Raw genomic sequence first — 12,234 nt, forward strand, 5'->3', positions numbered from 1 at the left:
ATCCCTGCCTTCTGAAAATTTGAAGCTAATACAGATTTCAATACAGTCAAATTAGTGAACATTCATGTTACCAGAGGGCAAAATTTTGCTGTTGTCAAATTAATGAACAGAATATTTATATTGGAGATAAATTGTGATGTTAAGTATATTTTGTTGCAGTGGGGAGTGATGGATAGAAGGGTTTATTTTGATAGGATAGGGTTATGAAAAAAAAAGTTCTCCTTCACTTTATTAAGTAAAAATAGATGCGGGAATAAAACTTCTGGAAATGATTCTTAAAATAGAAGGGACAAAGACTGAACATTCATGAGGGGAGCACATGATCCCTTCTTGGTCTTCTTTCTTTTACTTCCAAGGAAGGGCATAGAAAACAGCCAGGTGGTCCTGCTGTGGGTACTGTCTTCATTACTTTCCCACAAGGAGGGAGAAGCTACTGCATGTGGCAGGTAGGCAGCTAGACAATATGCTAAATATCCATGGACTTAAGAGAAGCTGCGCTAGCAGACTGGCATTGCATTATGAAAATGAGGTTATGCCCTTCTTCCTGTCTAGAGCCCTTCCTGTCTGGACACTGCAGATAGAAGGAAAGCCAGAGGCCTTTCTGCCTCTTACTCACTTAAATGAGATGAGATGGGAATTTTAAATTAAGCCACCTTAATATTTCAGTCATCACTTAAAGTGAAAGGCATTTATTGCTTGTGAAAGGCAGTGGGCCTTTTGCCACATTAACTGAACTCCTATTCACTCATCATAGATGCTAGTCCAAGCCCACACTTGTATTTTTCCCACCACCAGCTTGGGCTATTCAGTTATCTCTTTTATAGCAATACTCTCTGACTGCCAATTTTGATAGTGGGGAATGTGTGTGTGTGTGTAATTTTATTTATGTGTGTATTTGTGGCTGTCCTGTGTCTTTGTTGCCTTCTAGGCTTTTCTCTAGTTGTGGCGAGTGGAGTCTGCTCTCTAGTTGCGATGTGCAGGTTTCTCATTGCGGTGGCTTCTCTTGTTGCAGAGTATGGGCTCTAGGACAGGTGAGGGGCTTCAGTAGTTGCGACTCCTGGATTCTAGAGCGCAGGCTCAATAGTTGTGGCCCGTGGGTTTTGTTGCTTCACAACCTGTGGGATCTTTCCAGATCAGGGCTTGTACCTGGGTCTCCTGTATTGGCAGGGGAATTCTTTATCACTGAGTCACTGGAGAAGCCCAACAGTAGTTTTTATAAGATGAAAGGATTGGAAACATATTGTTGCCTTCATTAAGTAAATTACCATGGGCCATATTTGGCTGCTTCGGATTTTAGTGATATTTTTCCCCAACATTTTACAATATGTAATTACCTCAAACTGTAAAGCTTAAAGCATGCTAATACCTGATAGGTGGCAGACTTAGGTCATAGATTTTTCTGGTATTCAGAGGTAGTAAATCTTCATTGTGTTTTCAGTTTGTAGTACGAAACTAAAGGAGACAGTCAGTTTTGGATTTCTCCCCTGGTGTATTTCCACGAAAATCTTGGGCAGGGTTATAATTAATGGATATTTGGCAAATAATCACATGATGTAGAAGAGAATTACTGTTTTATCCATCAAATTGTAAAAATTCTTTCCAAAATAATTTTTTTTTTTTTGGTTTTTGTTAGGCAAATTGTAGCCAAGGATTAAAGATTAGGAATTGTATTCCAGTGTTTTATCTCTAGGGACACTCCTGATATTCAGTCTGAAACTTCAGTCTTTGTTAGTTTGGAAATCAAATTATAAAGCAAATATAATGCTATTGGTTAATGAACAATAATGTTTTCAATTAAATTTAAGAAGCAGGGCCCCTGTGTTTGTGTCAACATATATTATAGGTGGAAGTTATCGTGTGTCAGTTAACAGTTCAAGGAAATAGCCTAAAAATTAACAACTTTTAAACTATGACATAGAAAGACCCAGGATTTGAAAAACTTCCCCAAATGATTCTTATGTAGATTTCAGGATCATTCCATCTAGAGCAACTTATCTGATGATAGAATTCCTTGATTTATCCAGCCTGTGTTTTGATGGGACCCTTCTGATAGCATTCATTCAGTTTTGTCTTAGAAGAATTTCTAGGCACTTTGTTCATCATATGTCTGACAACTAAAATTCCTTAATATCTTAAAGTTCAATGAATAGTTAATGGCCAATGGATAGTCAGATTCATATTTAAAACTACTTTTAAATCTATTAAACATTTGTATGTAGAAAAAGGATGAGACTCACAATCTGTCATTTAAAAATTTTTGCACTTTGTCATAGATGTTAAAGATTTGATCAGAGTGCTGTGTAGCTCTGAAGAATGTCTTCATGTCTTAAGTATGATTTGAAAATGGAGCAAAGCTTTTCCATGAAAAATCTCGGAGTTTCTTTTGTGAAATACACCTGGTTAAATACAGTTAAGGTAATCAGGGTATAGCAGTTCTCTTCTTTGGCGTTCATGTTGGATAAAGAATGTGTTCAGAAAGGAATGTGTACCGTTATGAACAAAACAGCCTTTGGTGGTGGCTCACTGCAAGCATGGGCAGGTTGGACTTTATGTGCATCTAACAGAGTTTGAAATCCAAAATATTAAATCTTAAGAGTCCAGCATGAACAGACACATATAGAAGAACATTGCAGAGACATTTGTGTACAACAAGTAGGCTTCTCTAGGTGTTTACTGATCAACATAAAGATGGACTCAAGACTGGAGAGAAGTCAGGATTTAATCTTTACTGATAACATCAGAACTGAGGGGGAGAATGAGAATGAGAGAGAGAAACAGCTTGTGAGTAGAATATGAGAGAACTGTATGGTTCTAGCCCAAGCTCTATAGAATCTCCGGAAACTTCTCTTGTCCTCAGTGGTTCACAGTGAACGCAGTCTGAATCCCCTAGTGAGTTCATCATTAGGGTGAGGTGATTGGAAGCCTGTTGCCTTTTGACTCCATTATTGAAGAGCTAATCTCTCTTTCTAAATAGCAGATGTGTGTCCAGATTCCTTTAACAAACTTGAATTCTTAACTAAAAATGCACATGCTCTCTCTCACCAATGACTTTGAAATACTATGATTTCCACTAATTATTGTGTTTTATAATGCTTTTTGGCAGCAATTGGCATAATTTTCTGTGACAAAATTCATTTCTAAAGTGAGCAACATAATGATTGATCTTTAAATTAGTAAAACATATACCCTTTGTGACTATAGCCAATTCACTCCTCTGTTGGAATGGCATATAGAATCCAAAACAGTGACTCATGAAAGAATTATTTATAGTCCCTGTTGAAACACAATCTGGGGGTACATTTAAGGTGAATTTGCCTTTTTAATTTTGTTTTACTTAATCTGATGCTAATATTAGTGGACATTTATTGATATTACAGGCAATAATGTTTACAATTCAGGAAGTTTGGGAGTTATAGAGAAGAATGGCAAGGGAGAGCTAAAAAATACTGAAGCAAATCTCCTTTATAGTCAATAAACAATTATGTTTATGCTAAGCTAGCAGAAAATGATTATTTTGCTGCAAGTATCTTTAAATAAATCACCGAGCATCAGCAGCACTAAATATTAGAGCACTGTGAACTCTAAGGGTAGCAGTTAATTTCTTCTTTTAAGTGTTAGTTGACTTTACATTGGCGTGCTAAAGGATTATATAGAATTACTCATCCAGGTATACTTAAGGGCGGTTTCTGTTGTATATTTTTATTAGGTTCCAACACTGAAATTCTCAATCAAGCATGGGAATTAGATACAATTTATGCCTTGGAGACTTAGAATGCCATAGTTGAGTAATTCCACACTGGTATAATTATGATCAGCTTAACATCTGGAATGATTAGTTTTAAATGCTTCATTTCAGTTCAGTTTGGTCGCTCAGTCATGTCTGACTCTTTGCGACCCTGTGGACTGCAGCATGCCAGGCTTTCCTGTCCATCACCAACTCCTGGAGCTTATTCAGACTTATGTCTGTTGAGTCGGTGATGCCACCCAACCATCTCATCCTCTGTCATCCTCTTCTCCCACCTTCAATCTTTGCCAGCATCAGGGTCTTTTTCAGTGAGTCAGTTCTTTGCATCAGGTGGCCAAAGTATTGGAGTTTCAGCTTCAACATCAGTCCTTCCAATGAATATTCAGGACTGATTTCCTTTAGGATGGACTGGTTGGATCTCCTTGCACACCAAGGGACTCTCAAAGAGTCTTCTCCAGCACCACAGTTCAAAAGCATCAGTTGTTCAGTGCTCAGCTTTCTTTTTGGTCCAACTCTCACATCCATACATGAATACTGGAACTAACTGCTCTGAACTCGGACCCAAATCTAGATATGCAGTTATAGATGCAATTTCCTCTCAATACTCAAGAGAATTAGCAGTTAAGACAATACTCTAAATAACTATTTTTCAAGATGTTTGCATACTTTGCAGAATCTGATAGACAATTAACCTCTTATAGTAAATCCCAGTTAGTAAAAAGCCGTTTACATAGATTACAACTTGGAAAATAACATTTAAACAATATTGTTTATTTAGACTTAGACATTTACCCTAGAAAATGGATAGAAAATTCTTCATGGAATTCTTGAGATGGCACTTTATGATACTGTGTTTTTACCCCTTGAAAATTATTATATTTATTGCAAACTAAACATTCTCTTTGTTGCTATTAGTATTTCTTGTGGTCAGTAGAGGGAGCATAAGTTTTCTAACAAACCATCACAAAACTGAAGTGACATCATCAGTGATGGTATAGAGAGGAACAATCTAGGCTAGTTCATATTGGTTCATGTTCCATTGTCTGTGAGAAAAATTAAAATTTATCAACTAGAAAGTCAAGAATTGTAGAGATAAACTGTAATATCAGGTTTAGAGATCATATTTTAAGTTAAGAGATTAGTAACAAAAACCATAATTCCTTTAAAACTTAAAAATGTGCATTGTGATGCACAAATTGGTTAATGATTAATTTTACTGGAGGTTTTGTTTCTCTTTTGTTTACCTTATTTCTTTATAATTTGTAGAGGTCACTTTAGGGTGTCTGGAATAGTTACATGTGCAATGCACTAAAATTTGGTACAGCAAAAGAAGTGTAGTGATTTCTCTATGGGTCAGTTATGTTTTTGTATTGTTTAACAAGGGCTAGAAATTTTTTTCTCAAAGCTGCATCCTGAAGACTGATTACATTGCAATTAGTCAATAGTTAAGAACATATATTTAAGGGGAAAAAAAAATCTTACACCAAAAACTCTTATGAATGTAGCTGGTAGTTCCAGTGGAATATGTACATGTTTTGTGAGCATTTTATGGAACATGGAAGATGATCGTTGTCTGTCCTTGTCAGAAATGTATTATGATGTATGAGTGGTTCTGTTTAAGTTGCAAACAAACTCGGGCACCATGGATGCTTATTTGTGATACCGTGTTAGCGTTAAGTAAAAGAAAACCAAGACACTTTAATCCCTCTCTCTAGGGTCTTATAGTTATCACTAAGCATTTATGTAATAGTTTTATGTTGTTTTTTAAAAAGTGAAACAGCTCTTTAAATAAGACCAGTGGAAATAGGTTCATTTTATAGAGAAGTTAATGGAGATGTATTGAGATTTAGTGAGCTGTTCAAGATTATATAATACATTAGCATAGTCAACAAAACCAGAATTCGTAGCTTTTGACTCCTGGTTCAAGGAGTTACAAGGCGTTCTTAGAACTGTAGTCTAGGATAATTCGAAAACATAGGACAGTTATTTAAATCCCCCATCCTTTGTTAAGCGCCTGTTTTGTGTACAGCACTGGGTTATTTTGTTTGATTAAAAATTGAGAAAAATAACCGTCCATGAAACTGTATTGTGTAGTAGTAGTACAAACAGTAGATGAAGTGTGTTTCAAACAAAAAATGTTTATGTTATTGTAAAGCTAAAGGTACTTTTTAGGGCTAATAGAAAACCCCTCTGTACTGATTTATCATTATGAGAGAATTTGGAGGAAATAGCCAAGGTGGGGCGGGGGGTGTTGTTTACAGGTGAAGAGAATGGCTCTGAGATTGAGGGACTATAATTCTTAGGGGAGGTGGTATTTCACATCTGCTTAAATAGGATTACTGAGGCAGCCTGGTTGAACTGAAAACTACAGTTAAGAGGGAATGCAAAGTTGCATGATCAGAGAGCTGGCTGAGACCTCGAAGACTGTCTGCCCTTGCATTAATTTTATGACTAAGGAAACTGAGACCTGGAGTGATTCTGAGTTATTTGCCCAAGGTTAGTCACACAGATAGATGGGGGCAGAACTGGAATTAGTTTTTCTCCAAATGCCTGGATATGATGACAGAACCGGGAAGGTGGCAAATTAGGGAAATACGTTGGATGTGCAGAGTTGAGTATATTTTTGCACAACAGTTATTTCCATCAGTCTTTAAAAGAGGAAAAAGAGAAATGTTGGTTTGTTTTGGGTTTCTTGGGAAGAATAAATCAAAATAGAAGAATGTAGTGATCCATGGAACAGTTCAAAAAATAGGATGAGCTGCCTGATGGCAAATATGAAAATGACCTTGCCAACAACTTCTAGGACATTTTTACTAATAATAGTAATAAAAATAATAAAACATATAACCAACAGCAACATTTATCATTTATTGAACGTTTACCTATGGCATCATGTCGAATATCTTATGTACAGTACTTCATTAAATTATTGCATCCTGTTACCTAAGTATTACTATGCCATTTTGTAAATTAGAAGCTAAATCTCAAAGAGATTAAGTTATTCCCCTTGTCACACTGGTAGTCAGCTATGGAATAAAAATTTGAATTTTCATTCTGTTTGAATTCCAAGCCAGTGTTTCTGAAGCTTGTCTAATGAATAAACCCTTCTTCTAAAGGAAAATAATCTGCTCCATGCCCCAAATAGACTTATTTTTATTAGTAGGCTACTTAACTAAGCATAAACACAAATTCCTTAAGCTTATAGCTTTTATATAATTTTTAAAAACTACAAAACTTACAAATTAAATTCAAGCAAATGTATAAAATCAATAAAATTCAAACTATTGACATTAATTTAATATGAAAGATGAAGTTTCTGCTGTAATGAAAATACCAATTGCAAGATGAATTTGCGGCTAACTGCTACTGCAGTTACTCTGAGTTTAGTGAGCCAGTCCTGCCACGTGCTTTGTGAGAACTTGATTCTGCTGCTACTTTATTCTGTCTTCTTCAGACTGTTTCTTCAGACTCTGTAGTACTCTGTAATAGTATCATTTGCCCTTCACTTGATGCCATCAGTTATTTATTGTTAACCCTACTTCTGTTTTCATTGCTCTGCCAGAGTACTACTGCTAATTTGGTGGTTTGGAATGCTGAGATGTCATAGCAGTAAATATTTAATTATCAGTTGTGCTCATCAGGTGATCTAAAATATGTTCATTTTTTCCAGTCTGTCATCTAGAAGAAACCCTCAAATTTAAGAAATTCACAGTGTCTACAAATCATAACCAGGTCTCTGGTGTTTCTACTTACAGAAAAAAAATTGTACTGCACTTTCCCTCAAAACTCAAAACTATCTGGTTACTGTGGGGTCATAGTGGAGACCCAGGAAAGCCTCCATCTCTATCTACTTTCAGTGCTGCCTTAGTTCAGACTACCACTGTTTTGCATCCAAGTTTCTCCCACAACCCCTAGTTTTATCCCCACCAAACTGTTCTCTACAGTGTAAACCACAGTACCGAGTTTTCTGTAATACAGATTTAGAACTCAGCTGGGGTATCATTTCTTTCTGAAAACTTTCCCCTCTTGTTTCTTCTTATCACCTGTTTCCTCATCCCATTCATGATCACCTTCACCATCCTCTTCTGTAGATTCAATTAGTTATTTTTCCTTTGTTCTTCCTTCATAACTCCATAACACCCTCGGTCTACCTTTATTATAATCCTTGGTAGCACACTGTGTTGAATCCCTAATTTGGGGGGGTCTCCCCAGGTAGGCTGTTATGTTCTTGAAAGTAAAGCTTACTTCGTGCATCTTCTAGGGGGCACATTGTGTGTGTGAAAGGCAAGAAGATCCTGCTGATACCGCTGTGATCATGAATCACAGGTCAGTTTTCATTTTAGGAGTAAGGAGTCAAAAATTGGCAAGAACAAAATAGACATTTCCTTATCTTTCCTATTCATGTAAGTGAAATTTATACACATTACCTAAGCAGTTAATAGAATAGACTCTTTTAGTGTGTAGTCAACAGAATTTTGGAAGCATTCTTTCCGTAAGGAATTAGATAATAGCATCATTTCGCTATGTCTGTTCTCACTTGGTTAGGTGCTGTCATCGTCTCCACGCCTCAGGACATTGCACTGATGGATGCACACAAGGGGGCTGAGATGTTTCGAAAAGTCCACGTGCCTGTAAGTATTTACACCTTCACTGTTGGAAAAATAAGAAATGCTTCTAACTAAAAAAGCAGATCATTGAGAAACACAATTGAAAATTTAATTTAGTTCTGGGTGGAAATCTGTATGAACACCCTACTTCATTTTTTGTTGTTGTTTAGTCGCTAAGCCATGTCCAACTCTTGCGACCCCATGGGTTGTAACCACCAGGCTCCTCTGTCCATAGGCTTTCCCAGGCAAGATTACTGGAGTGAGTTGCCATTTCCTTCTCCAGGGGATTTTCCTGACTCAAGGATTGAACCCACATCTCCTGCATTGGCAGGCACATTCTTTACCACTGAGCCACCAGGGTAGCCCGTAATTCATTTTAATTGTTACTTTAAAAATACACATATAGGTGGAAACAGGAATGCATATTACATTAATCAAAGAAAATGCTGAAATATCGTTCAGGTATGAATTTTCTTTTTTTGGTATGAGTTTTCTGAACAATTATTCCCTTCAACTATTTGTACCTGTCACTGACTAAAAAAAACATAATGAGAATTTTGGGAAATTATGTAGGTAGATGACTTTTTTCCTTCTGTCTTCTACAGTTTAACTCATTTATAGCCTCACCATCTTCTTGAAAGGAAGAATTTGCTATACAAAGTGGCAAAAAATAAAAATATTATACAAGGGAGAGAAAGGACAATTAAAATCAGTTGGAGTCAGAAGTGAAGTCTGTAAATAACTTGCATGTTATTAAGGGACTTAGATCTGTGCTAGAAGTATGCCATGTATTTTCAAGCAGTCACAGGGAAAGAAACAGAGGGCCATTATAAGACTGTCCATTTCTTGGACAAATTCTTAGAAAAGTATAACTTTCCAAAACTGAACCAGGAATAAATAGATCTTAACAGACCCATCACAAGCAAGGAAATCGAAACTGTAATCAGAAATCTTCCAGCAAACAAAAGCCCAGGACCAGATGGCTTCACAGCTGAATTCTACCAAAAATTTAGAGAAAAGCTAACACCTGTCTTACTCAAACTCTTCCAGAAAATTGCAGAAGAAGGTAAACTTCCAAACTCATTCTATGAGGCCACCATCACCCTAATTCCAAAACCAGACAAAGATGCCACAAAAAAAGAAAACTACAGGCCAATATCACTGATGAACATAGATGCAAAAATCCTTAACAAAATTCTAGCAAACAGAATCCAACAACATATTAAAAAAATCATACACCATGACCAAGTGGGCTTTATCCCAGGAATGCAAGGATTCTTTAATATCCGCAAATCAATCAATGTAATACACCACATTAACAAATTGGAAGATAAAAACCATATGATTATCTCAATAGATGCAGAGAAAGCCTTTGACAAAATTCAACACTCATTTATGATTAAAACTCTCCAGAAAGCAGGAATAGAAGGAACATACCTCAACATAATAAAAGCTATATATGACAAACCTACAGCAAGCATCACCCTCAATGGTGAAAAATTGAAATCATTTCCCCTGAAATCAGGAACAAGACAAGGGTGCCCACTCTCACCACTACTGTTCAACATAGTGTTGGAAGTTTTGGCCACAGCAATCAGAGCAGAAAAAGAAGTAAAAGGAATCCAGATAGGAAAAGAAGTGAAACTCTCGCTGTTTGCAGATGACATGATCCTCTACATAGAAAACCCTAAAGACTCTACCAGAAAATTACTAGAGCTAATCAATGAATATAGTAAAGTTGCAGGATATAAAATTAACACACAGAAATCCCTTGCATTCCTGTATACTAGCAATGAAAAAACAGAAAGAGAAATTAAGGAAACAATACCATTCACCATTGCAACAAAAAGAATAAAATACTTAGGAGTATATCTACCTAAAGAAACAAAAGACCTATACATAGAAAACTATAAAACACTGATGAGAGAAATCAAAGAGGACACAAACAGATGGAGAAACATAACAGTGTTCATGGATTGGAAGAATCAATATTGTCAAAATGGCTATTCTACCCAAAGCAATCTATAAATTCAATGCAATCCCTATCAAGCTACCAACGGTATTTTTCACAGAACTAGAACAAATAATTTCACAATTTGTATGGAAATACAAAAAACCTTGAATAGCCAAAGTAATCTTGAGAAAGAAGAATGGAACTGGAGGAATCAACCTGCCTGACTTCAGACTCTACTACAAAGCCACAGTCATCAAGACAGTATGGTACTGGCACAAAGACAGAAATATAGATCAATGGAACAGAATAGAAAGCCCAGAGATAAATCCACGTACCTATGGACACCTTATCTTTGACAAAGGAGGCAAGGATATACAATGGAAAAAAGACAATCTCTTTAACAAGTGGTGCTGGGAAAACTGGTCAACCACTTGTAAAAGAATGAAACTGGAACACTTTCTAACACCATACACAAAAATAAACTCAAAATGGATTAAAGATCTAAATGTAAGACCAGAAACTATAAAACTCCTAGAGGAGAACATAGGCAAAACACTCTCCGACATAAATCTCAGCAGGATCCTCTATGACCCACCTACCAGAATATTGGAAATAAAAGCAAAACTAAACAAATGGGACCTAATGAAACTTAAAAGCTTCTGCACTACAAAGGAAACTATAAGTAAGGTGAAAAGACAGCCCTCAGATTGGGAGAAAATAATAACAAATGAAGAAACAGACAAAGGATTAATCTCAAAAATATACAAGCAACTCCTGCAGCTCAATTCCAGAAAAATAAATGACCCAATCAAAAAATGGGCCAAAGAACTAAACAGACATTTCTCCAAAGAAGACATACAGATGGCTAACAAACACATGAAAAGATGCTCAACATCACTCATTATCAGAGAAATGCAAATCAAAACCACAATGAGGTACCATTACACGCCAGTCAGGATGGCTGCTATCCAAAAGTCTACAAGCAATAAATGCTGGAGAGGGTGTGGAGAAAAGGGAACCCTCTTACACTGTTGGTGGGAATGCAAACTAGTACAGCCACTATGGAGAACAGTGTGGAGATTTCTTAAAAAACTGGAAATAGAGCTGCCATATGACCCAGCAATACCACTTCTGGGCATACACACTGAGGAAACCAGATCTGAAAGAGACACGTGTACCCCAATATTCATCGCAGCACTGTTTATAATAGCCAGGACATGGAAGCAACCTAGATGCCCATCAGCAGATGAATGGATAAGGAATCTGTGGTACATATACACCATGGAATATTACTCAGCCATTAAAAAGAATTCATTTGAATCAGTTCTAATGAGATGGATGAAACTGGAGCCCAATATACAGAGTGAAGTAAGCCAGAAAGATAAAGAACATTACAGCATACTAACACATATATATGGAATTTAGAAAGATGGTAACGATAACCCTATATGCAAAACAGAAAAAGAGACACAGAAGTACAGAACAGACTTTTGAACTCTGTGGGAGAAGGTGAGGGTGGGATGTTTCGAAAGAACAGCATGTATATTATCTATGGTGAAACAGATCACTAGCCCAGGTAAGATGCATGAGACAAGTGCTCGGGCCTGGTGCACTGGGAGGACCCAGAGGAGTAGGGTGGAGAGGGAGGTGGGAGGGGGGATCGGGATGGGGAATACATGTAACTCTATGGCTGATTCATGTCAATATATGACAAAACCCACTGAAATGTTGTGAAGTAATTAGCCTCCAACTAATAAAATAAAATTAAAAAAAAAAAAAGACTGTCCATTTCTGTGAGGTTAAATAAAAGAGCTTGAAGCACGATTGATAATAGCCAGGATATGGAAACAGCCTAAATGTCCACTGACAGATGAATGGATAAAGGAGATTACTATTCCTCAGACATCAGGAAAGAATGAAATAGTGCC

At 36.7% G+C, this 12,234-nt stretch overlaps 1 protein-coding gene across 2 annotated transcripts in view; it reads left to right on the forward strand.

Moving 5' to 3' along the window:
• The window catches only part of NUBPL (NUBP iron-sulfur cluster assembly factor, mitochondrial), a 227,468-nt gene that overhangs the window by 175,735 nt on the left and 39,499 nt on the right, over positions 1 to 12,234 (forward strand). For both annotated transcript variants that reach the window (XM_065906714.1, XM_065906715.1), the window contains exon 8: positions 8,291 to 8,376. In XM_065906714.1, coding sequence (XP_065762786.1) covers positions 8,291 to 8,376 — 86 coding nt within the window. The remainder of the gene's footprint in view (positions 1 to 8,290; positions 8,377 to 12,234) is intronic.

The sequence above is a fragment of the Muntiacus reevesi genome, chromosome 15, assembly GCF_963930625.1.
Source record: "Muntiacus reevesi chromosome 15, mMunRee1.1, whole genome shotgun sequence".
In the NCBI taxonomy this organism is placed as follows: domain Eukaryota; kingdom Metazoa; phylum Chordata; class Mammalia; order Artiodactyla; family Cervidae; genus Muntiacus; species Muntiacus reevesi.